General features: G+C 36.4%; 2 protein-coding genes across 5 annotated transcripts in view; one reads left to right on the top strand and one right to left on the bottom strand.

Moving 5' to 3' along the window:
- FAM227B (family with sequence similarity 227 member B) overlaps window positions 1-26169 on the bottom strand; it is a 192318-nt gene that overhangs the window by 71630 nt on the left and 94519 nt on the right. The window lies entirely within an intron of this gene.
- Window positions 5616-26169, top strand: part of FGF7 (fibroblast growth factor 7) — a 51687-nt gene continuing 31133 nt past the window's right edge. Inside the window, exons 1-2 of one of the 3 annotated variants that reach the window (XM_019797865.2) lie at window positions 5616-5866; window positions 6802-7014. In XM_019797865.2, the coding sequence (XP_019653424.1) occupies window position 5866; window positions 6802-7014 (214 nt within the window). In that variant the 5' untranslated portion in view covers window positions 5616-5865. Of the gene's footprint in view, window positions 5867-6637; window positions 7015-26169 lie in introns of all 3 variants that reach the window. The other 2 variants (XM_002917563.4, XM_011222820.3) reach the window with 2 other exon arrangements.

Raw genomic sequence — 26169 nt, 5'->3', positions numbered from 1 at the left:
TTATGGCCCCACCTGTTTAGACATATGAGGGAGTCCTTACTCTCTGGAGTTTTGCTGCTTCTGCTGTGTGCTACAGTGTTTCCAGAAATATAGGAGCTTGGCTCCCCAAATAGACTTTCTATGCTCCTTTCACAGTACTTAGCACAACCCTGTGAAGTGAGTGGATTCAGGCTTTATCTAAATCAGGAAGTGTATGTGACTTTTTTCTCCCCCATCTTTCCTTTCCAATTACAAAGTTTGTCTATCTTTTTGAAAATATGAAGAACAGAATAAAAAAGATACATGAACATAATTTAATATTACATAAACTCATTCTGTTAATAGGAATTAAATGAGTTTGGGCCACAATAGAGGCAGGGAGTGTGATTCAGATCATGTCACCCTTTTGCTTAACATACTCTAATGGCTTCCTATTGCCTTTAGGGTGAGGATCAGACTCCCTAACATAGCCCAACAGGACCCTGCCTGCCTCTCCTGCCTCTTCATGCACCATAGTCCTTCTCATTCCCTCTAATAAAACCATACTGGTGTTTCATCATTGAAGAAACATGTTCTCTTTCAATACAGGGTCTTTGTACATTTACAGGTACCTCTTCACATGCTTAACTCCCACTCACCCTTTGAATTGCAGCTCTACTAGCATTACTGCAGGGAAAAGTTTCCCTACTGCCACCTGTTGTGGACAGTCATAGCACCATGTAACTTTTCTTTATAGTACTCTATGGTGGTGACTTTCTCTCATAAAATGAGAAATGCAAGGGGTAACTATAACGAATGCCATTTTTACCTGTCAGATTAGCAAAACCCCAAAAGTTTAGTAATATACTATACTGAACAAAAAGTCACACTTCAGTACTGCTAGTGGGATTATAAAACTAGTACAACTCCTGTGGAGGTTAAGTTGGCAATATCTATCTAAATAATAAATACATATACAATTTGACCTGGACAACTTCTGGAAATTGATCCTACAAATATATTTGCATAGTAAAAAAATGACACGTTTATAATTTTATTCATCATAGCATTTTTTTTGTAACAGAAAAAGACTGGAAAAAAATTAAATGTCCATCAATAGAAGGCTAGGCAAATACACTGTGATACAGTCCTATTCAATGGAGTACCATGCAGTTGTAAAACAAATTGAGGAAATTTCCTAAATACTAATGGGAAGACCTTCTATTTTTATTAAGTAAAAAATGCAACATGCAGCACATTGCGTATGGTATGCTACCTTTTGTACAAAAAGAGGAAAAGTAAAAAAGAAAAAAATATATATATATATCTCCACACAAATGTATTCAATTTGCCTATATATGCATAGAAAACTCTGGAAAGATACACAAGAAACTAATAACAATGATTATCTATATTTTTGGTAAAGAATGGGAGCTAAGAGGATGGGGAACAGGATAGGATGTAAAAATGTAATGAAAATATTTAATGATGTTCCCTTCTACTGATTATATTATACATACTTATGAATGTGGCATAGGCTTAAAATTAATTATTGAAATGCAAAATTCATTAAACAAAAGCTATTTTCTATCATTTACCTCTTTATGAAATAGGAATATAGTGGAGGTTGCTTAAGCAAAACTAGATGGTGGTTAATCATAACTTTAATGACCACTTATGTTTTCATGATATTCACTGAAATAGATTCACTGTATTCTTTTTACATATTCTATTCCCAAATCAAACTAGGTGAGTATTAGGCACTGTTTCTTTTTGAAGAATCCCAGATGCTAATCTTTACTTTCTAAAGACATTTTTCTAAAAAGCCAGTGTTTAGGAATAGATACAAGAATACTTTGTTTTACAGATTTAAACCTTTGTTTTACAAATTCGAAGCTCAAGAGCTGGAGGTTTCCAATGAAAACTGAAGTTAACACAATCCAGAAACAAGAGAGACAATTCTTCAAAGTATTTCTGTGCTTAGCCTATCACTATATATACATTAAATCTAGAACAATAAATGCTTATCAATGTAATTACCACTAAGAACTTTAAAAAACCCCAGAGTGATGGAACAGAATAGAGAATCCAGAAATGGACCCTCAACTCTATGGTCAACTAATCTTCGACAAAGCAGGAAAGAATATCCAGTGTAAAAAAGTCTCTTCAGCAAATGGTGTTAGGGAAATGGACAGCCACATGCAGAAGAATGAAACGGGACTATTTTCTTACACCATACACAAAGATAAACTCAAAATGGATGAAAGACCTAAATGTGAGACAGGAATCCATCAAACTCCTGGAGAACACAGACAGCAACCTCTTCAATCTCGGCCACAGCAAATTCTTGCTAGACACATCTCCAAAGGCAAGGGAAACAAAAGCACAAATGAACTACTGGGACTTCATCAAGATAAAAAGTTTCTGCACAGCAAAGGAAACAGTCAGTAAAACCAAAAGCTCACCTACAGAATGGTAGAAGATATTTGCAAATGTCTTATCAGATAAAGGGCTAGAATCCAAGATCTATAAAGAATTTATCAAATTCAACACCCAAAAAACAAGCAATCCAGTCAAGAAATGGGCAGAAGACATGAACAGACATTTCTCCAAAGAAGACATCCAGATGGCCAACAGACACATGAAAAAATGCTCAACATCACTCAGCATCGGGGAAATATAAATCAAAACCACAATGAGATACTACCTCAAGCCAGTCGGAATGGTTAAATTAACAAGTCAGGAAACAACAGATGTTGGCGAGGATGTAAACGGGGAACCCTCTTACACTGCTGGTGGAAATGTAAGCTGGTATAGCCACTCTGGAGAACAGTATGAAGATTCCTCAAAATGTTAAGAATAGAGCTACCCTATTACCCAGCAATTGCACTAGTAAGTATTTATCCAAAGGATGCAAACATAATGATCTGAAGGGGCACCTGCACCCCAATGTTTATAGCAGCAATGTCCACAACAGCCAAACTATGGAAAGAGCCCATTGTCCATTGACATCTGGATAAAGAAGATGTGGCATATATATATATATATATATAATGGAATATTTCTCAGCCATCAAAAAATGAAATCTTACCATATGCAATGATGTGGATGGAACTAAAGGCTATTATGCTAAGCGAAATAAGTCAATCAGAGAAAGACAATTATCATCTGATGTCACTCATCTGTAGAATTTAAGAAGCAAAACGGGGGATAATAGTGGAAGGGAGGGAAAAATAAAATAAGACGAGATCAGAGAGGGAGACAAACCATAAGAGATATTTACCTATAGGAAACAAACTGAGGGTTGCTGTAGGAGAGGTGGTGGGGGGATGGGTAACTGGGTGATGGGCATTAAAGAGGGCACATGATGTAAGGAGCACTGGGTGTTATATGCAACTGATGAAGCACTGAATTACACCTCTGAAACTAATAACACATTATTAATTGAATTTAAATAAAATTAAATTTAAAAAAACCCCAGAGTGTTACCCCATCTAGAGGTACCTAAGGTTCCTCTTGGTTTCTGGAGAATACCTCTTGAAGTACAATTATAACAAGGCATAAGTGAGGTCTTCATTACAGCTGTGGTGTTAGTAAAACAAGCTGTGGGGCTATCGTGAATTAATTAATTTTCATTAGGAAAACTGATAATCAAAAGATTTATTTATTTTTAATTTTTCTTTAAAAGATTTTATTTATTTGTCAGAGAGAGAGAGCGTGCCCAAGAGCATTGGGTGGGGGCAGAGGGAGAAGCAGACTCCCCACTGATCAAGGAGCCCGAAGTGGCACTTGGTCCCAGGACTCTGGGATCATGACCTGAGCCAAAAGCAACACAACTCACTGAGCCACCTGGCATTCTAATAATCAAAAGATTTAAATATAGTTCCCTTGTTGAGATCAAGCCACTCATTAATATTATGGGGATTATATTTTCAAATCTCAGAGTGCAATGGCATCTAATGAAGTTAAAGTGAATAGATCACAATTTTGTGCTTTGTTTCCAATTTTACAGTTAACCCTATAGAGCAGATTTATCAACAAACTACCCATTTCTTTTATTTAAGTCTTAAGCATTTAATTAGCAAAGTTTGACTTTTAATCTATTGATTTCTTCGTTTAAAATCTATAGGGTCGGTGTGGAACAGATGGATTTAGTAGCTCTTGAGTATCTTTACATGTGAACTGACTGTTAATAATTTTTACTTCTTTATAAGGAATATCCAACTTCTACGAGTTCTGACACTGTTCCTTATTGTTGCCTACGTGGCTATGATTCGGAACACAGTAGCATCATACTTTCTTTCCCTTCTCTTCCTCCCTTTGGAGAAATACATGATAGAGTATTTTATAGTGACCTATTCAATAGATACAATTAGAGAAGGGCCCACCCTCCTCTGCTCTAGTAAACTTATGAATTTCAATATCTGGTGCCTAAAGAGTAACTGGGTACATTTAGCCTATTCCATGCTCTTGATTCTATTCCCCCAAAGCACAGAAATCACATACACTATAATCTGATTTTAAGGACTTAATTTCCTTTTCCTATTTGGTCTACATGCACCACCTGGTGGTAAAATAGTGCATTTCAAGTGTTTTGTGTGTGTGTGTGTGTGTGTGTGTGTGTGTGTGTTGGGGGCATTAACATGGGAAAGAAAATTTCAATATACATTCCTAAATATTGATTTCTATTAACAATGCAATTATTTTGCAGCAAATATCTAATAAAACACTAGGATACCATATATATACATATATGCCAGAATAGGAAGCAAAGGAAAGAGTAACTCATGTTGGAAAGTATCATAGCTTTCTCTTATTTATGTTAACTAGAGCTCTTATAATTCCATACTTAGATAAACATTTATTTATTGAGCCAATGTTCTTATTGAAGCAAGAGTCAAACACTGATAACCAGTATAAAACCATTTTCTTTATTTCTAATTTTTAAGGATTATAATTTTTAAAAGGATGCATCCTCTTCGTTATATTAGTAGTTAGTACAAGTCAAAGTCACAGAATTTTAAAACTATAAGGCACCATAGAATCATTTAGACTAATGCACTAATTTTTCAAATGTGGTAGCTGAGACTCAGAAATGCCAAGTGACTTGCCCAAAGTCATACTGGTAATTAGTGGCTCAGCTCAAATAAGAAACTAGGTCTTCTTACTTTCAGTCTAGGAATATAAAATCTAAAAATTATACTCATATACCACGGTAAAATACCTCTGTATGAAAAGATATGCACTTAACTCGGCCACATAGTGCTTTAGAACACTAAGATGTGAGTTCATCAACATGGGCTAGTTTTGTTCTAAAATTCTGAGTGCAAAGTAGTAATAGTAGAAATGCATGTATCATAAAGCTATGGAAAAAGCTTTCTAACTAGCAAAAATCCCTCTTATATATGTTCAAAGGAATATTTTTCAACTTATATACAACTCCTATGTTGTAAAGATGGTATAAAAACTTCCCTTTCCCCCTTTAACTGCTTCAGAATCAGAGATCTGTTTCTACAAAGTAGGTACCCACTGGTAGATTTAGGCATAAACCATGTTCATAGCTCCCTCTCATGACCATTGAATGAATACTATATAAGTCTCCTTTATTCCCGCTGTTGTATTCAACTAACAGCTCACTGGTTAAGTTTTAATTGCTTCCAATGAGGTCAGCAAAGGTATTTATCGAAAAGCCCTGAATAAAAAGGCTCCACACACACACACACAAGCATACACGCGCTCACACAGAGAGAAAATCCTCTTGCCTGTTGATTTATGGAAACAATTATGATTCTGCTGGAGAATTTCTCAGCTGAGAAATAGTTTGTAGCTACAGTAGAGAGGCTCAAGTTGCACAAGGCAGACAACAGACATGGAATTCTTGTGTATCCAGCTGTTATCAACAGAACAAGTAAGTTACTGTTATTTGTCTTTAAAAATAATGCTGAATGGTTTTCTAGTAGTTTGCGTCTTTTCTCTGGTTTTAGTGCTGAAGGGAAAAGTAAAGTTACCAGACTTTTGAGCCATGTAATTATCTATAGTAATTATGCTGTAGAAGTTACATAAAGATAAGGTTGAAGTTTTCCAGACAATACTGGCATTTAACTTGAGAAATGTGGGTAGTTCAGGAGAAAATAACTGATTAACCACAAACATAAAAGCATACAAACAAATCTAGGGAAAGCATTTATACTTTGTTGGTAGTGATTTTAGGACTTAATTTAAATCAATAGCTCTAACTGCAGGATGTTTCTTACCAAACAGCAATCGGAATAAATGGTACAATCATATTCTGATTTGTCTCTAGTAATGCATAACTTTTATAAATGTACATAGAGAGAGATGAAGATGTTGACATCCTCTGTGAAAGCTGTTTTAAATGTGCCTTCACAGTACAGACGGCACTGCATGTTATACTACTATTTACCCACTGAAATTTATACATACAATTTTTCATCTTCCCCTCCTTCCCTTCCCTATTCTTAATCTCTCATTGCAAACAGAAGTCAAGTAGTAAACAGTGTCGCAGCAACTGAGCTTATTACAACCTGTTTTTATAAGGAAATAGCAACAGAGAGTTATTTAAGGAGGAATCCTGTATTGTTATCAGGAACTAAAAGGATAAGGATAACAATTTGGAAAAAAACAACTACTCTTTCTTAAATCAATCTACAATTCACAGATAGGAAGAGGTCAATGACCTAGGAGCAACAATCAACTCAAGATTTAATTTTCATTATGTTATTCATGAACACCCGGAGCACTACATTATAATGCGCAAATGGATACTGACATGGATCCTGCCAACTTTGCTCTACAGATCATGCTTTCACATTATCTGTCTAGTGGGCACTATATCTTTAGCTTGCAATGACATGACTCCAGAGCAAATGGCTACAAATGTGAACTGTTCCAGCCCTGAGCGACATACAAGAAGTTATGATTACATGGAAGGAGGGGATATAAGAGTGAGAAGACTCTTCTGTCGAACACAGTGGTATCTGAGGATTGATAAACGAGGCAAAGTCAAAGGAACCCAAGAGATGAAGAACAGTTACAGTAAGTAATGTCCTTTATTTATAGCACTGCGTATGAACCTTAATCTGTGAAAGAATCATTTTTCAAGTGACAGGCTTTCTTAGTTTCCTTTTTTTGGGGAAAAAATTAACTATCATCTTCTAGTTTCTCTAAATTGGGATCACTGAATTATGTTTCCAAAAACATCTCCTGCAACAGGTCAAATCTACTAATATTAGAGTTGGAACTGATAACCCAAGCCCATTTGAAAATATAATCCCCATGTCCTAAGCTCAAAATGCTTATAAACTAAGCAAAAGGCAAATGATATTATTCACACTGAAATGTGACTCATTGTCTTCTAGCAAAATTCATTAGGAACTCTTAAAGAGTACTCAGTAAATGTTCACCAAAACCTACTTATTCATTTGAGGAACAGAAAATTTATTTTAAAAAGTAATTTGATTTTCTTTGAAACAATATTTCTGTGGTGTGAAATATTTAATCTGTGCTCAAAAATGCTTCTAGCGACTTGTGCAATTGTATACAGTTATAAAATGGAAAGGAATCTGTGGTATCCTCATCTGTTCACATCATAATGAGTTTGTATTAGATTGTTTATTTACTTAAGCAAAAAAAAAAAAGGTTCCTCCTAACCTTTTCTTTAAATCTTCTATGCCATAGTTCTATGTTACTTTAAGAGAAATGTAAATGTGAAGGAGGAAATAAAAGTGACTTGGAAGTGATGTCCATGATTTTCTGTTAGTGTACCTTACATTTTCTCCAAAACCCAGTTATTTTTTTCATGTTAAAATATCAGGGTTGGACTTATCATTTAGCAGTTATGATTAATAAACAATTTCAATAGTTTTAAATTTAATGGGGTAAAATACTCAACATCTGTAGTAAGAATTTAAAATTCCTAAATGAAAATAAATGTTGTTTGTATTACTAGCACTTGAACAATGTTATTATTATATCATCTTATAATATAACGTACGTAAAAGTCAATTGAAAAAGAATGCATGGGGTTGATGGTGTAAACATTTGCTTAAGTACTTGCAGTTCATTTGGCTTGCAGTGAGTACTTGAAACTTTTGTTGCTTGTTTAATGAATGGTTTTTAGGCTTCTTAATTAATGGACCAATAAGTGGGAATTTGGGGAATTATGTTTCCAATAAAATAAGAGGATCTTCTTTGTAACTGTAATTGATATAGAATGCTAAGGCCATTTTAATGGATTATTAACAGCTATAGTTTAATCATTACTGTTATTAATAAAATTACCACATTAGTCTTAGAATATTGTTCTGATTATGCTAAAGTTTAGGTAAAAAAATAATTATTCGGAGGAAGTTTCTGTGGATAATCACTTCTATGTGAGCAAAAGAATTTGGATTGTAATCAATTTTTTTAAAAGTTATTGAGATTCATCATGGATAATGGAACCTGGTAGAGGAGACAGAGCCCAGGTGGAAGTTATGACACATAGGTCTAATCCCTGCCTGTGAATATTCTGGAAAAATTTTTAATTCTTTCCAATTCTTGCTTTTTTCATCTCTAAGATGTGGGATATGTAAAGATGATCTCCAATATACCTTCTAGTTCTTACAGTTTATCCTATTCTGAGCCATATAATATATCACATAAATGCGAACAAATCTAAGCACTCATTATATAATTACCACATGCTTTGAATGAGATAGGTGAATATTATCTCAAGGATAAAATGAGCTGTCAGAACTAATTTTAAATTGTAGCAATATGGTTATCAAACCCAAACACTGTAGAATTTTTCTGTATGCCAACTAGTTCCTCTTGAATGCTTTTGTCAAATAATGTAAGTTGAAAAATTAGATGTAAAATCCAGTGAAAATGAACAGTATGCATAATTATTTGGGATAAAAAATATCTACAAGTGGGACACATTCACACATTCACATATGTGTTTTATTTTGTGTTAAAATTTCTTGAAACCATGAAACTCAGGTGTTTGTAAACATACACAAAATGTCAAACTTATTTTACAGTTTGAAACACAATTTAGCATTAACCCTGAGTAACCATAAAGCCAATTTGGTACACCATTCCTCCTCTACTCTGATTCTACAGTAAAAATGAAAGAGAGAAAGAAAGAAACTCATTCTATATCATTAATTAGAATGTCGCAATACCAATGTAGTTAAAAGACAGGATATATATCATATAAACAATCTTCACTTCTATAAGCTTTTCATAGGCTGTATATAGAGGTATACTTTCTTGATATGGTGAATTCTCCTGGAAAGAAAAACTTTCAATGGGATGTTTTAAGTAAACCCTAAAATTCTTGTCAGGTTTATTGCTATCTGATTGAAGAAGGAGCCAGTCAAGTTTCATCATAGTTAAAAAGAAGCTACTTCCCAGTTGTCTGTTAGGAAATCCTAAGGTACAAAGGAAATACATCACCAAAAAATAATGTTGAATAACTTATTAGAGAGAATTCTGGTAGTCATTTCCTATTATTTCTGGTTGCAGCCTTACTAATTTTAAGTGTGAATGCCCCATACATAAAATGTGCAAATTGACACACGTGAAGTTGAAGCTACTATCTCCAAGTGCAAAGAAAGTGCTCAACAAAATTTGTTTAACAAGTCAAAGAAGAATAAAAACTTGAAATTATAAATATGAAGGCTATTTACAACCTCAATAATTAATTGAATGAATGCACAAACAAATAAAAGTTGTTTCCTTCCTATTTAAAATGAGAGTAAAAGGTAATTGGATTGTCTACTAGAGTGAAATGCAGCAGAGTTCAGAAAGTGTGACACATTAGAATCACATTAGAATCAAACTCTTGCACTTCATTTTCTGATGCCTTAAATTTGTTTAGTGGTTGTTGCACACCCTTCTTTGGAGGTATTTTACGATGGTATAGATTTAAATGTCTTAAATTTTGCGTGAAAAGTTAGATGTCAGCTTGTGTGAGACACAGGTGTTCTCTGCATTACCATGAGAAAGTGCCCACTCCATCCTCATGGCTTTGTTTTGGAATGAAGGGGAAAGTTACCTGATGAAATGAATAGGTTTTGAAGGACTGCTTACTTGACTAGCAGAAGGATAGCTTCTTCATAAAAATGTGACTTATAAGACATTGCCAAGATAATGGACTGGAGTGAGTAGAAGAGTAAAAAATCTGGGTGTGCTATTCTGTTTCCAGAAGATTGGGCTGGGGTAGGTAGGTTGAGGGCCTAGAGGAAGAGAAGGGGAGTGGCAGGGAGGTGAATATAATAGCTCATGGCTCATGTCTTTAGGGAATTAAAAAAATTACTTAAGCTATCCTGAGTTGTGAGGACCTCACTTCAGTCTTATAGTGTTGTCTTGTGAAATATTTAAATTTAGACGAGAATGAGTAAACTGCAGAAAAAGCACACCAAGGAACCCAACAAAAATAAGACTTGTACTAATAGACATTAAGTAAGACCCAAGTATGTAAATGTAGGAATTCATGAGAGGCCAGGAGATGCTGGACCATGTTGCTGATGCTGAGGGGAGAGAAGCTGTTACTGGAGAACTGGGCCTCAGATTGCATAGTATTCTCACCCGGGAGGCAAGAAAGCCTGTCCCCTCTAGTCGTTCCACATTTAGCCTTATAGTAGGCTTGCAAGAGACAAAACTGGAACCTAACCTGAACTAATAATAAGGGTAATAAAAGCATAATATGCCCTTCTAAAATGAAATAAATATTCATGTTCTCTGCAGAAGGAGAGCATTAATAACATCGTAAAGGGATTGGTAATGGATGGTCAATACTTCTGTTGTTGCCAGAGCTCTCCCGTTGGGGAAAGGCGAGAGGGTGAATTTAGATAATTTTTGGACCAGGCACTCCATCAACAGACAGAGTCAATCACTCCACACCTGACAGAAATAACACTGCTGTTTAAGCTGGGAATTGAGGTGCCAAGTGAGAGATGGCAGCAGTGTACTGGGCAACTGACAACTGCCCTGAGAGACAGATGTGGAACAAAGAACTCAGTCCCGCAAGACGATTTTCTTGCTTTGGAGATCCAATTACTAGAAAGTTTTGCTCTTCCCCACCATGGTCAATATCACCCATTTCTTTTAAGAAGAAATTCTTGATTGTGATAGGCCACTGACTCAAGCAAAAGCATGCCTCTCTTATTAGAATTAAGCATTTTAAGTTCCATAGCAAGAAAAGGGTTAGCCATTCTGAAAACCAGCCAACGATTTGGCAATATTCTCTTTTGGATTGTTAGACTGTGACGGGATATGGCCTAACAATTGGCAAAAAGCAAATAAACACAACGTTGTGGGATTTGACTTTGGCCACAAAATCCTCAGCAACCCAACTGTCAACAATTCTTTGGATAAGATCCTACTCAGCAATAATCTCTGCTAGTAGCTAGCAAGTATACATACCACCTCCAAATATGGAGAGGGTAAACTTGCTTATGCTACAGACAGTTCTTAGCAAGTTATATAAAAGAACAATAATTCACATTATCAAAACAAAAATAAGAAAACCAGGGCAACCCCACCTTAAAAAAAGAGACAATGAGAAACATACCTATGGAACTGAACCAAAATCCAAGCATTACTGACAAAACGCAATCCTGTAGAACTGGCGACCTACATTCCCGTAAGTAAGTCGTCAAGGCTTTAAATTATAGAAGATGGATAAATTGCTGGTGAGCAGATTTGGAAATACTAGCTAGTCTTTGAGAATTCTAATAATAAAGATGATTTTTCATAGTATAGTTCTCCTCTTTTTTTGGCTAATACAAGTGTCTGGCACTTACAAAGTGCACATAATGTATTGCCACAGGTGCATCTCTTTATTAATTTTGTAAATCCTCATTTGAACTGACTATCACTTTCTTTTCTATAACAACCCAGAGCATCTGAATATGTACTTTCCTTTTTGACTGTATTAGAACTCTTTAGCCTAGAGTTTTAGAGCATTCGGAGACCCAAGTGAACTGTTGGGAATGCGAGAAGCCAGCTTTATTCAGCTAGGTTCCCTTTTCCATGTTTTCTTATTGCTCAGCTTTGGCTAAATATTGTAATCAGCCAGGGAAATTTAAAAAAAATACTGATGCCAGGTCCCACCCACAAAGACTCTCATTAAATTGATATGGGATGCAGCCAGGGCACCAGGAATTTAAAAAGCTCCCCAGATAATTCTGACATGCTGCCAAAACTGAGAACCACTGGATCACATTAGAGGATCACATTAGATTATTGGGAGATCACAGTTCAGTTAAATCAGAATCCTGAGAAGGTGGGGAAGACTCAGGCATCAATGTTTGTTAAAGCTTTTTAGTGATTTTACTGTGCAGATAAGGTTAAAAACCACTATTTAGTGGGACCAAGGGTTCTATTTCAGCCTGGATCCCCTCAGGTCCCAGGAATGTTTTAGAGCCCTTAGACGGCTTCATAGTTAACTTATAGCAGGGAGGATTTCAAAATGGGCTTATCAGGAATGATTCTCTGAATTATGCATTGATGAAGTTCTTCTGGGTCCAGCTGACCTCTCTGACAAATCTCAGTGGCTCCAACATTTGGAGAACTGGCCTGCAAATGCATGCGATGACAGCTCTGCAGCTACTATGTAAGAAGGCTTCTTTGACAAATGAGTTCATTGCAGGGAAGAATAGGTCTTGTGCCACAGTCTCACAATGACAGGCAGGTCTGAACCTCTTCTAGCACTTTCAAGTGGTGACACAGCAGGGGACCTGGAGTACAGACATCAATGCCAGCTTACTTGGCACTTAAATGAGCCACTTGTGACTATGAACCCAGATGCCCCCAAATTAGGGTCTCATCTCCTATGGCCACCTCACCGAGTTCAAGGCAGTGATTTAAAGAGACAGCCTCAAGTCTAGAAAACCCATAGGGGAAGAAACCACAAGCCTAGAGGGTCTATCCAGATTAGTGAAAAGGATATGAAGCCAGAAGTTGGTTTTCTTTGTAAATTTGGGATTAAAGCAAAGCTTTCTTTCTTTTCTAAGGATCCTAGCTTTCTTTTTCTGTATCAAAAACTTTTGGTAGCACAGTAACTTCTTTTACATCACTACTAGAATACAGTACTTTTCTATATTTTAATTTCACATATGGCACACAGAAGAAAAGGCAGGAATTGTGCATATCTAAATAATATGGAGGAAAAAGAACTCATTAAATGAAATGAGCTTCCATATGAATTCCTTCCTTTTCTGAACCATATCCAATCTTTCTTAAAAAAAACAAAACACCACTTTATTGAGGTATGTTGACATGCAAAAATCTGGACTTATTTAATGTATACAAATTGACCAATTTCTACAGCTATGAAACTACCACCACAATCTATGCCATAAACATATCCATCACTTCCAAAAGTTCCCTCCTGCCTTTTAATTTATTGTAATTATTTTGTGATAGTAACACAACATAAGATCCATCGTTTTAGCAAATAACAACAGTATAAACTATAGGCGCTGCACTGCACGGTATATCTCTAGGACATACTCACCTTGCATAGCTGAAACTTAGTACCCTTTGACTAATACCTCCCTATTTCTCCCTTCCCCACCCCCACCCCTTGGCAACCACCATTTTACTCTCTGCTTCTACAAGTCTGACTATTTTAGATTCCTCCTATAAGTGGCATCATGTAGTATTTGTCCATCTGTGTCTGGCTTATTTCACTTAGCGTAATGTACTCCAGGTTCATATCCAGTATTTCTACACACGAAATAGGTTGGAAAATGAAAATCCTCTGCCTTTCACATAGTTCAGAAAGCCAAATTAAAGAGTCACTGAACACTTAACTGTTTCTTGACCAAGATTCACATCTACTACATTTAAAATTATATCTGCACCTGACTTAGGTAGAGAAATCATACCTAATTTGCTAACAAAGCAAATTTACCTATTTACCTTAGTTGCACAAAAGGGTTTGTATAGTAATATATAAAGACAAAGGGTTTAGGGTGGGGAAGCAGAGAAAATAATTATTTAATATCCATGTCCAGGTAAAATTTGCCTTTTAGGCAGATAATATCATTCTCAGAGGGAAAAGATTTGATGTCTATAGGGGGAGAATAAGCTCTAGAGGGTGTCTGTTCCAGTCAACTTCCCTGCAGAAGAATGTAATCACTTTTAGTAGAGTATGAATACTTGATAGAGCGGTTAGCTAGTGTCCTTCTGAGAATAAATAGGATGGCAACATCTTTGTAAACAAGACAAGAAATCGGCAAGAGAGGAAAGGGGAAAACAAAGGACTTTATATAAAAATAAATGGATTTTGCATTTTATTTGTTTTAAAGATTTTATTTTTAAGTAACCTCTACACCTAATTTGGGGCTTGAACTCACAACCGTGAGATCAAGAGTTGCACTCTCCACTAACCGAGCCAGTCAGGCACCCCAGATTTTGCATTTTAAGTTTAGGGTGGATTTAAACACAAAAGATCCTCATAAAATAGGGCTCTATTAACTTTTTTTGATGCACTTAAAGAATAAGGGCAATGGAATGCAATACTCTGATACAGTGGGAGAACTTCTTGGATCAAAACAAAACTAAACTAGTGTACAGAGGGGTTGAAATAATAATAGATAATTACAGATGATACTCAAATCGGAGGTTTGAATCTATTAGTTAAATCTGTGCCTAAAATTGCAATAATCTTTGTTTATTTATCAGGACCAAAGGCAAACTGAGTTTATTTTCTATGATTAATATAAGACAGGGCAAAAGAGGTGTATTTCAATATGCTTAAATACCATACTTATCATGTTAAAATTATCATGTAATATTTTCCATTTATCTGCCTATTTGAGCTTCAGATGTAATTGTAGATAATATTGAGCAACTGCTTTTGGAACAAATTCAGAATCAACTTAGCATGCAGATTTTTCTTAAGGCAGTAATTCCAAACTTTGCTTCTTAGGACACTGGTGTCCCTTGAGATATTAATGGTGTTTCCTGCAGCACAGTTCCTGTGGCTAATTGACTGGGAAATATTAGGTTAAATAAAAGTGAACAAGTTTTCACAGTAAGAAAACTCTGAGCCTGATTTATACTAATATAAATTGCAAAACTCCAGGAGGAGATTATATATGGTTTCCCAAACTTACTTGACAACAGAGTACAATGCTCCTGCCCCCCAACTCTCCTCTCTGATTTGGGTAAAACACTTAAATTTCATTAAATTGTAATTTGAGAGGGGCCCCCGGGTGGCTCAGTCGGTTGAACACCTGACTCTTGTTTTGGCTCAGGTCATGATCTCAGGGTAATGAGATTGAGCCCCATGCTTGAGATGCTCTCTCTCCCTCTGTCCCTCTTCCTGCTCTCTAAAATAAATAAATCTTTTTAAAAAATTGCTATTTGAAACTATTGCCTAGGGATCTCTCTGTGGTGCAGTGAAGAACTAAACCAAGCTTCCCCTCATTTTTTGGTTCCAAATAAAAAGGCAAATAAAAAGGCAAATGGACCCGAAGCAATATTTTAAGAATAACCTTGAACCAAGAATCTGTGCCAAAGTCAGGAGCCTGAATAAGATCTTGGACAATTAGTGTAGTATTTTGGGTATAGATGCATGCTGGGCTGAAATCCAGAGATTTGGAATGAGATTTAAGCCTAGCTTGAATCTCTTTTCTGAGTTTGGAGCAGCTTTATAGGACCATTCTCCTAATTTGAAATGATGTCCAATACCTTTAATTAGGCAACCTAGAAATTAACCAAAAGCATTTCCTATGCATTAACCTAAAATGTTTTAGGATTAGAACATGACTGAAGAATTCTTACTTATGTTCCTAAAAACAATAAACGTTTGATTTTCAAAAAAGTAGCTTAAGCAAAAGTTTGAAGTTATTTCAACTATATCAATAAAGAAAAAGTTTTATTTACTGACCAAAAACTATTTAGAAATTTGAAATTTAGCATAAACTGAAGGGAGAATGGCAAATTTAATGAATTAATTTCAGTACCCTTTGAAGAGATTACTTCTTCAAGATCTTAAACAGAATTGCCTTTTCCAGCCGTACATTGCACATTTACCTTGTCTTAGGATTCTTTCTGTTCACATTTGGCCATGCCATTAAAAACATGTAAGTTATGGAAAGATAAGCATCATATCTTATTCTTCCTTTTGTCTCCCAATGGTAGAGGAGGAGCACTTAGCCCAAAGCAAGAGGTGGAAGAAAGGAGAAGGACTGACAGTCATTCAACATATTTCTCCCTTAAGTTTTTACACATCTAAAATTAGTTATAGATAAGAACTAGGTTACTAAATGATCATGAAAATTTAATGCAGACAAGAATTAAAAGTTTGCTGAAATAAAAGAGAAGTATATCTCATTTCCCTCTTCTCTCTTGTTCTCTATCATTAAAAAAAAGTATTGGCCTCTAGAACCTATTTGACTTAATGTTTTTCTGGGTAGTTTCAAGGGACTGGTGGAAAAGTTTAATTGTAAAGGCCAATGATCTAAGCAGGCACAGGTAGCACTGGTGATACTACAAGGATGATTGACACGGCACGGAGAAGACCGATCCTGGAAAAGTTATAGCCTCCTCAACACCCATCCTTGTTTTCACCTGACCGTCAACTAATTTCTGCATATCAAAAACTACATGCAGAAAAAAAATGATAATTAGTTGCTATTGGTTTAAGGAATATCTGCATTAAAAGGAGATACAGAGAGAAAAAGTCTTTAAGAATTAAATGAGCTATACTAGTAAAACAAAGCAGTGGGCTGATAATTTTTGGATAGGAAATCTGCCTACTTATTAGTAGCACATATGAGATTGATTCTGGACTTAACTGACTGGTGTCAAAGGGTAGAGAAGACATATGTATGTATAGGGTGAAAGAGGTGGGGAGAGGTGGAAAGTTGGTGAATATACTCTGTTTGTTTTAGTGCCAGTAGCCTGATCCTTGGATAATCTTGGTGTTTTGTAGTGTCTCAGACTGTACTTCTGATAAGAGCCTGGTTGGTCTGGTTTATATTGTGGCATCTTTCATGGGGAGATCACCTGTAGGCAGCGGACAGTTTCCTCCCTTGTTTGCACGAATAATGAAGACATCATACAAAACTTCGAAAGATAGATGACTTCTTTTTTTTCACTCTTTTATTAATTCAACAAATATTCATTGATACCTCCCCTATCCCAGGCTTGGGCTACAATAGTATGCAATTCCACAGTCCATATTTTTAGAGAATTAACGGTTTAGTTGGGGGTGGAGGGTGCAAGTTCAGAGCAATTAGGGGGCTGCCTGATTCAACTTGAGGAAATGGGTATGGAAGTCTTCTCTGGGAGAAAATGACCTGAAGGATGAGCAGTATGAAAGAGAGAGGACAAATATATTACCTTCAGAGGATATACTTTTAGAGATAACTGGTAGTAAGACAGTATTGCAAGGCCGGGAAATGGAAAGTGACTTAATATCTTGCCAGGTATCAATGTTAAGCTCACTAAAGTAACCTTTTTTTTCTATCAAAAATATGAGAACATTTGCCCTTTATCAGTTGTCAGATTTGATTGCTCCGTTTACTAAAAGTAACTATTTCTTTTAAAGGGTAATTTTTTGTTTAAAGGGTACCTTTTTTTGAATGCATAATTGAAGTCCTGCTAATTGGAGTAATATTGTTATTCTGGATAACTGCATACTTTTCTTTTTAATGCTTTTTCAATCTTTGATCATAATTGCAACCTGTTTAAGTCAGGTGTCCATAAATATTCACGGTAAAAGCCACCTTATCATTATGAAGTTTCTAAAAAGTGAGAGAAACAACAGTTTTGAGGCATATGTTTGTCTTTTAAGGACAAAATTATGGAGGCTATCTGCCACATTCTTTAAGATAAGCCAACTTTCACGACCATTAGAGCTGCATCTCCTGCTATAATTATGCAAGCAGTGCACTCAGTAGTCAAGTAGCTGTGCATAGCAATATTTCCTCTAAATCATGAAATAGGCAATGAAGCGAGGTGTTTTCCCACTTAGATGAGCCTATTAAGGTGTCTCTGTTTCTGAGAAATTGTGCTCGATTCCTTGTACAAATAATGCATTACAAAATAATGTTGGATATTTAATAGACATAAGGAGGTGCTGTCGACTTTGAAAACATTCTGGCCAAATTTAGTCTGGAAATTTTCTCTTAACTGGCTTAAAGTTGATCAGATACCGAATAATAATTCATCTCTGAGGAAGATGAGCATAAATCTATATCATTGTGATTAAGTTATACTTAGACCTAAAATTCATGGTGTTTTAAAGTATTATTTAATAGTTTATCAGGTATTTACATTAATATTACTATAAATTACTGTACTATGTAGAAATTTTGTTTGTTATTGTCATGAATCTTCTAATTTAGTTTATATAAAATTGTACAACGTGCAACCAGGAACATTTTTATTGCATGACTAAACGTAAGCAGATCACTGAAACGATGTTAATTCTTTTAAAATACGTATGTCAATACTGAAATTGGTGCAGAACACTTCATTCCCTTCTAATTAATTCTCAAAATACCTCTTTGCTGTAAGCTTGCGGTTATGCTATTAGTTCATTTCACGGAAAGAAAGGAAAGACTTTTAGGAAACTGGTCAGCTTAATAAGCTTGCTCATGTATTACTTTTAGTTTTAAAATTGTACGTAGGACTATTTAGGTGTTGTTCATTTTAATTAAGAAAGATTGGTGTTAAAAAATTAGCTGATGATTGAAATGATTATAACAAAATCCTCTATGTGCAATGATTGGATTGTTTTCTGGAAATTCTTGGGTAGTCAGTTAACTCACAGAGAGGAGATATTAAATAGGAAGCCTGGTGAGTTCACTGTGTGACGAACATCATTCAATATTGAAGAGTAAAAAGCTCATGTTCAGAATACTGATTTACACCTTCCAGTTTCCTTAGAGCCAACACAAGTTACTAAGAGATTTTAAGGGGCAAAGCTGAGGCATTTTAAAGTAACATTTTCTCTCTTGCAGTGAAAGAGGTAAATTGACCAAGCCGCTACCATGTGCCTGGCAGTGTGCTCAACACTTAGGTATATTACCTCATTTAATCTTCACAGAGCACTTATAAAATTGGCAGTTATGTTCATTTTGCAGATGGGACAATTCCAAAGCATAGTTTTAGTTACCATCACATGATCACTATACTATCACTGGTGTTATTAAAACATCACACATGAATTTGAACCATGCAGTGGGATAATTTACGTATGAAGAACTATAAACAGCTGAAATTTTCTTCTCTGTAATATGACCTAATGAGCTCTTGGCATTATTTCCTTATTATTAAATAAAAACTCTACTCCAATGTTCCTTGTACAAAACATCTCCATCTGTCTTCCCCTGAGTTGGCATAGAAACTTTCAGTTTATTTCATGTGCAAATTGCTAAAGATGCTGCAAAATTTAATTTGGTTGTATTTTAAACACATTTCTGATATTTATTAAAATATTTATACTTCTGTTCACTAGTGCCTACATAATTATTATAGTATACATACATATATACAATTTAATTTCAGAAAACAAATCAGACAATTTTAGGAGTACCGCCAGATAGTTTCCCTCTCTAAAGGCCACTCAATCCAAACAGAACAAACACAAAAATAAATAAAAGAAACAGCAGAGAGTTTGTTCTAACAAGCACTTCTGAAGGATAAAGGTTGAAAGAGAAATAGTTTACTGGAAAATTGGTTCTTTCTTTTGTCCATGATTACTACGTTCTCAGTTTATTTCTAATCCTTTTAGGACCTTGCCCAATTAAAAAAAGAGGCAAAAAGGGGACAAAAATGATGAGTTAGTGCAAAGACAGTATACCTGGGATTCTATTTTTTAAGAATTTTTCTGTGCTTCTCTGTAAATCATATTGTACCTTTGAAAACTAGACATATACATTATTTGTGACCTGACTGGCCTTAGGTTTTTTTCAATACCTTAAAAATATCTTAGAAGGTTTTTATTCTCAAAGTTGCAGGGGCTCTTTTCAACAGCTAGAAGACTATTTATTGCAATATGGATTGAGCATACATTGTTATGCTATGTACTACGGATACATAGATGTATAGGAAGAGACCCACTATTTGAAAAATTTCAGCTTGTTTGGGAAACCAACACCAAAAACTCAATTTTAATAGACTACGGTAAGTATGTGATAAAAACATGTTCAGGGAGGGACCATAGTGGAGGGCAGGTGACATAACCTAGGAGAGGCTGAACAAGACTCTTGAAGGACATGATGTTTGAACTATACCTTCAAGATCTAGTGGAAGTAAACCAGGCTAGGAGAAGTGGGTAGGGAATGGGGAAGGGAGTCAAGGAAGGGCATCCCTTCCTGGAAAACAGCGCACGAGGAAAAGCTGAGTAATGTTTCAGGAGGTATGTGTGGGGATTATGGGAATTAGTGTTTCTGGAGTATCGGCTTCAAGGTAGCCAGTGAACTCTCATTTCTTGCAAAGTTATTTTCCATTTTACGGAACATGAGCTTTATTCTACAGGTAATGAGGAGCTATCAAAAAAGAAGGTAGAATCAGTAACTAATAAAAAATAGTCAGTTATTTTCATTATTCACAAAAATGACCTGGACGGTTAATATTTATTAATAGTTGCAAGATTTATTTTATTAGAAAATTTAGCCTCTTTTCCTACCAAAGCTTCTTACCACAACCACCCACAAATGGCAAAATTAATTCACGTTAATTAATATTCATTACTTTTCACTATCAAGTTTCTGCTATAGGAATTTATGAATGAACTAGATTGTCCATTGGAGAAGACAAAGGGCAGAAAAAGTAGGTTTGAACAATTCAACTATGATTTATCAGTCTCAGTTTATCATACCAATAGCTCTCTTTTTTTTTTTTTTAAGATTTTATTTATTTATTTGACAGAGATAGAGATAGCCAGCGAGAGGGGGAACACAAGAAGGGGGAGTGGGAGAGGAAGAAGCAGGCTCATAGCAGAGGAGCCTGATGTGGGGCTCGATCCCATAATGCCGGGATCACGCCCTGAGCCGAAGGCAGACGCCCAACGGCTGTGCCACCCAGGCGCCCCCCAATAGCTCTCTTTTAGTGTGAACATTAATACATATTATTTATCACCTAGGAGTAGATTGGATTGAATAGAAAGTGAGAGAGATACTGTATTAGGTATTATGGGATTTGGGCTTTAATCCTTTTCCTTCCAGGAATTAATTGAATGACCTGAGGCAAGTACTTAACTATTCTGGGCCTCAGTTCTGTTTTGTTTAAAGGGGGTTAGACCAGGTTGTTTGAATAGGTTTCAACTGTAAAATGTTACACAGAGTACTAAGCAACAGAGAGAGAGAAAGAGGTGTATGAGCTGTTTACTGCTATATAACAAATAATCCAAAATTCAGCAGCTTAAAATATTAATTATCTCACAGGATCAGAGGGTCCTGAATCTGAGAGCAGCTGAGCTGAGTGGTTCTAGCTTAGGGTCCCTCAGGAGTTAAACTGTCAGCTGGGGCTGCAGTCTTGTCAAGACCTGACTAGGGCTGAAGGCTCTGCTTCCAAGCTCTCTCCCATGGTAGTTGGCAGGCCTCAGTTCATAGCAGCCTGTCTGCCAGAAGCTTCCTCTTCCCTATGAGGGCCTCTCATGACGTGGTAACTGACCTCTCTCAGACAGAGTGAGGAGGGAGAGGGAGAGAAAGAGAGGAAGCGAGCGAGGGCACGTTCAAGATGGAAGCTGCAGTGTGACAAATCATCACTTTGGCGTCATTTTATTTGTCATGCAGACCGTACAGTAAAATGTGGAAAGGAACTACACAAGGATGTGAATGCCAAGTGGTGGGGATTGTTATAGGCCAAACCAAAGGCTGGCTATCACATAGGGTTTCTGCATCTAAAGACCTTTTAGTCAAGTTGGGAATCAAAGTATAAAGAAAGAGTAAGTTAAAGCAATAACAGAGCAACACATTGTGAAATCAGCCTGAAGAATAGAGAGCTGTCCTTACAGAAGCTGCTAATTTGGCTTACGGTCTCATTAGGAGTCATTCTTACTGCAAAGGTAGAGAGGAAACCATATAGTGTGTGTGACATTATAATTTTACATAAATTCATGAATTTTTCACTTACTGGAATAAAGACTATTTTTTATTTAAATTTTTATACACTTTTTTTTAAACTGTGGTATATTTCAAAGTACCAATGCTTTATTAATTTACTTTACTTACTATTTTAAAAATAAAGATGAAGAAATGGATATATTACAGTGGGGAGCAGGCTGACAACAATTTCACTAAAGAAGAATTCTGATAAAAATGGGAATACTTTTTTATTTTTAAAGACTTTATTTATTTATTTAACAGAGAGAGAGACAGCCAGTGAGAGAGGGAACACAAACAGGGGGAGTGGGAGAGGAAGAAGCAGGCTCCCAGTGGAGAAGGGAGCCCAATGTGGGGCTCGATCCCAGGACCCTGGGATCACGCCCTGAGCCGAAGGCAGACGCTTAACGACTGAGCCATCCAGGCATCCCTCAAAAATGGGAATACTTTTAAAGTCAGAAGCCACTAATCATGGAAAATTTGAACTGTCACATGGAGTTTAGAGGCAATTTGATTTAATTCCCTGGGATTTAAATTAAGAATGCAAGTCAATTTAATATTTATGAAGCACTTTTAACATGCAAGGTAACACTGTGTAATAAAGGCTACAAAGATAAACAATATAACTTATGTAGTTAATATGCTTTTATACAAAATAATTTGTTAAGTTCTCAAAATTACTAATAAGTTTCATATGAACAAGGGAGAGATCAGAAGCATGAAAGTGAATACATTTCGGTGCACCCAAAGAGGTGAAAAGAACAGAGAAGAATCAGGAGAAGAAAGTTTCGTGGAAGAAGTACATTTGAACAAAGGGGAATTGGTTGGAGGACTTTGATAGAGAGTGAAGAGTTTTCAAGCAAACAAAAAGTGTGCAAATGGCATAGAAGCAGTAGGGCAACTGTAAAGAACGGTGAGTCCTGGAGAACAGGGTGCAAGGAAGTGGTAATGCAGAGCTAGTAAACCAACGAAATGCTTGAAACCATATTTTAACTTCATATTATGCAAGGAGAAGACAGGAGAGCAAAAAGAGAGTGAAAGGGTGGAGACAGAATGCAAGGAAGGAGTTGAGGAAGTAAACAAAGTAAGACACACGCAGAGACAGCAGTAGGGAGAGTAAACCCGAAAGAGAAGGAAAAGGGATACACAGATACATCACGGAGCAGGAGAGAGAAAAGGCAGAGGGCTGTTCTGGACATCCTGCGGTCCACAGAGATCTTGGCATGTATAATCAGAGAGCCCGCCAGAGTTAGGGAGGATAGGGGATTTATCTTCTTGAATAAATAAATCGACTGTGAACCGACTGGTGTTACCCTAGTCACTCAATGAAATCACACAAAAGGTCAGATACGCAAGCCTGTGGTTTCCCACTCTGATGAAAGTGTTTCACAAACTCATCCTTGTAATAATTTATGGAGACGGCTCACCAGGCCCATGGTAAATAATTACAAATAATCTTGCATTGTATTGTTATTTCTTTCGACAAGTGTAAAATCTTAAGAATATTAACTGAGAAATTCCTTTTGTACACTGCTGGCAAAATACGGTCTCATCACTTTGAGCTCACTTCGGGGCTACGTCTATTTTGAGTTTCCCTAAGAAGCAAGCCAAGGCCGCAAAACTAGTTAGTGGTAGAGAGAGAGAGAAATATAGAATCTTGGGTGTGTAAAGAGTAATGATCTTCTATGGTGTAATACTTTCAAACAATCACAACTGTTTTTTAAAAAGCTGACTTGGGTAAAACTGCAGTCCGTCCATGGAAAATTGTTAGTGCATGAGAGAATTTTTACGTTGGAATGATTTTGTCCTCACTTACTAATGACTCCAAATGAATTCAGCTAACTTAGACCAATGTGATGAAGAAAACAAAATCAAAGATTCAGAGACCAGGAATAAATTGAATGAACAGCTGGTTTGCCTTTTGCTTTTCATGCACTTTAATATCTCTGGCATAGGTAGAACCCTCAGGCTCTTGTCCTATAGGGATCTAGCTTTAGCTTCTGCAACGAGAGAAGACTGACCTACTCACAGGCTGCTTCAGCTATCCTATTGATTTGAGTATTTTAAATTATTTTAATGCCAAAGAGCAGATAAAGAACTGTAACCAGTGACTAACAAACTAATCTGAAGTTCAAAGGGCAGAAATATAACACAACACATTTTGCTCCTGTTTATAGTTATGGTGTTGGAAGGCAAGATGAACGGAGATTAGTTCAGGAACTGGCTCATAAATTACTAAAACTTTCTTTTCAACCTCTCTGGCATCTCATCACTGATGCTCCCCCAATTCTTCTGTTTCCCTGCACTTCTCCTTCCTGCACTTCCTCCTCCTTTTTCCTCCTCTTTCTTTTCTCTCTCCTTTCTTTGTTATTCTTTGAGCTCTCTTTCTCCATTTCTTTGCTTAAACTAGATGCACTCTAGAACTGACGTACATATTAAATATGCATTAAAGCTACTAAGTTATCTGTACGTGAATTTTAAAATAAATTTAAAAAGAATAACATATTTATCACACCAAAAAACTACTTATAGTTACAACTTCACCAAAATGCACAGGAAAAATGTTTGGAAATAAATACACTAGATTTTAACAGTGATATATTCAGGTAAATTTTTTTACTTTTTTTTATTGGTTTCCAAATAGTGTTTGATGAGCACATACTCATTTTTTGATGATCATGGGCATATGTGTATATATTTATGGGTATGCATTTAATTATAATAAACTATGTTGTTTTATCCTCTTTCGGTCACACACTGGGTAAGACCCCAATCACCAGCAGTCTAAGAAATCCAAGACATGTAACTGTCAAACCTTTTCTTAACGCTCTCCCGAAACGGAACCTCTTGCAATCCATTCCAGTATTAGTCGAAACACTTTCTCATATTTAGAGAAATTATCCCTGCTTTAATTTAAGCCCTTCTCATTATGTTCTTGTTTTTCTGCATATGAATTTACATGACCACTAAAAGACTTTCATATACTTAGAGAAATGATGCATCTCTTTTCTGTCTGCACTCACCTCTTGATGATTTCATCTAGTCTCTTGGCTAATCACCACCAGATTTATGTCTCTAGTCTAGACCTTTCCCATAAACTCCAGACTCAAAAATTTGTCTCTACTTGGATGGCTACTAGGCATCCCAAACTTAACATGTCCAAAACAGAGCTCAGTATTTCCCCCTCAATGCTTCTTGAAAATGGTAATGACAGTGCCAGTCTTTCTGTCGATTGAGCCCCGGGCTCTGAAATCATCCTTGACATATTTCTTTCTTTCACATTCTACATTCAGTCTGTTAACAAATCTTATTGTCTTTCTCTCCCAAACACCTCCACATCTGACCACTTCTTGCCACCCCCACTGCTGTCACCTTAGCCTAAGCACTATTGGGTGGTCTCCCTGCTTCTGCCCTTGCACTCCTAATACCGAATCGAGGGATTCTTTCTTTCTTTTTTTTTTTTTTTAAAGATTTTATTTATTTATTCGACAGAGACAGAGACAGCCAGCGAGAGAGGGAACACAAGCAGGGGGAGTGGGAGAGGAAGAAGCAGGCTCATAGCAGAGGAGCCTGATGTTGGGGCTCGATCCCATAACGCCAGGATCACGCCCTGAGCCGAAGGCAGACGCTTAACCGCTGTGCCACCCAGGCGCCCCGAGGGATTCTTTCAAAATATAAATCAGATCATGCCACTTTCTGCTCAGAAAGCTCTCCAATGTTCTCTCCATGTTTTCCCAATTTATTCAGAGTAAAATCTAAGATTTTTACCCTGACTCACAAAGCCCTAAGAGATCTGGAGCCCTCACCATCAACTCACAATACCACTATCTCCCTTGCTCATGTTGTCTGATTTGCACTGGCCTCCTTGTGGCTTTTAGGACAAAGTCAGGCAAGATCCTGCCTTTGCATCATCTGTTTCCCTGCCGCAAGAACCTCCTTCCCTGGATATTTGGGTAGCTCACTCTCTTACTCTTTCTAGTTTTTACTGAAATGCCACCTTTTCTCTGAGACCTTTTCTATTCCCTCTACCCAACATGCATACTTTCTATCCTTTGTCCTCTTTTATTTTTCCCCTTAAGCATTTATCACTGTCTGGCATACTCTATATTGTTTTTATTTATCTCCTGTGTAA

The sequence above is a fragment of the Ailuropoda melanoleuca genome, chromosome 5 (genome assembly GCF_002007445.2).
Source record: "Ailuropoda melanoleuca isolate Jingjing chromosome 5, ASM200744v2, whole genome shotgun sequence".
NCBI lineage: Eukaryota > Metazoa > Chordata > Mammalia > Carnivora > Ursidae > Ailuropoda > Ailuropoda melanoleuca.
Note: the sequence above shows the minus strand (reverse complement) of the source record. Positions and strands in the feature narration are given on the sequence as shown.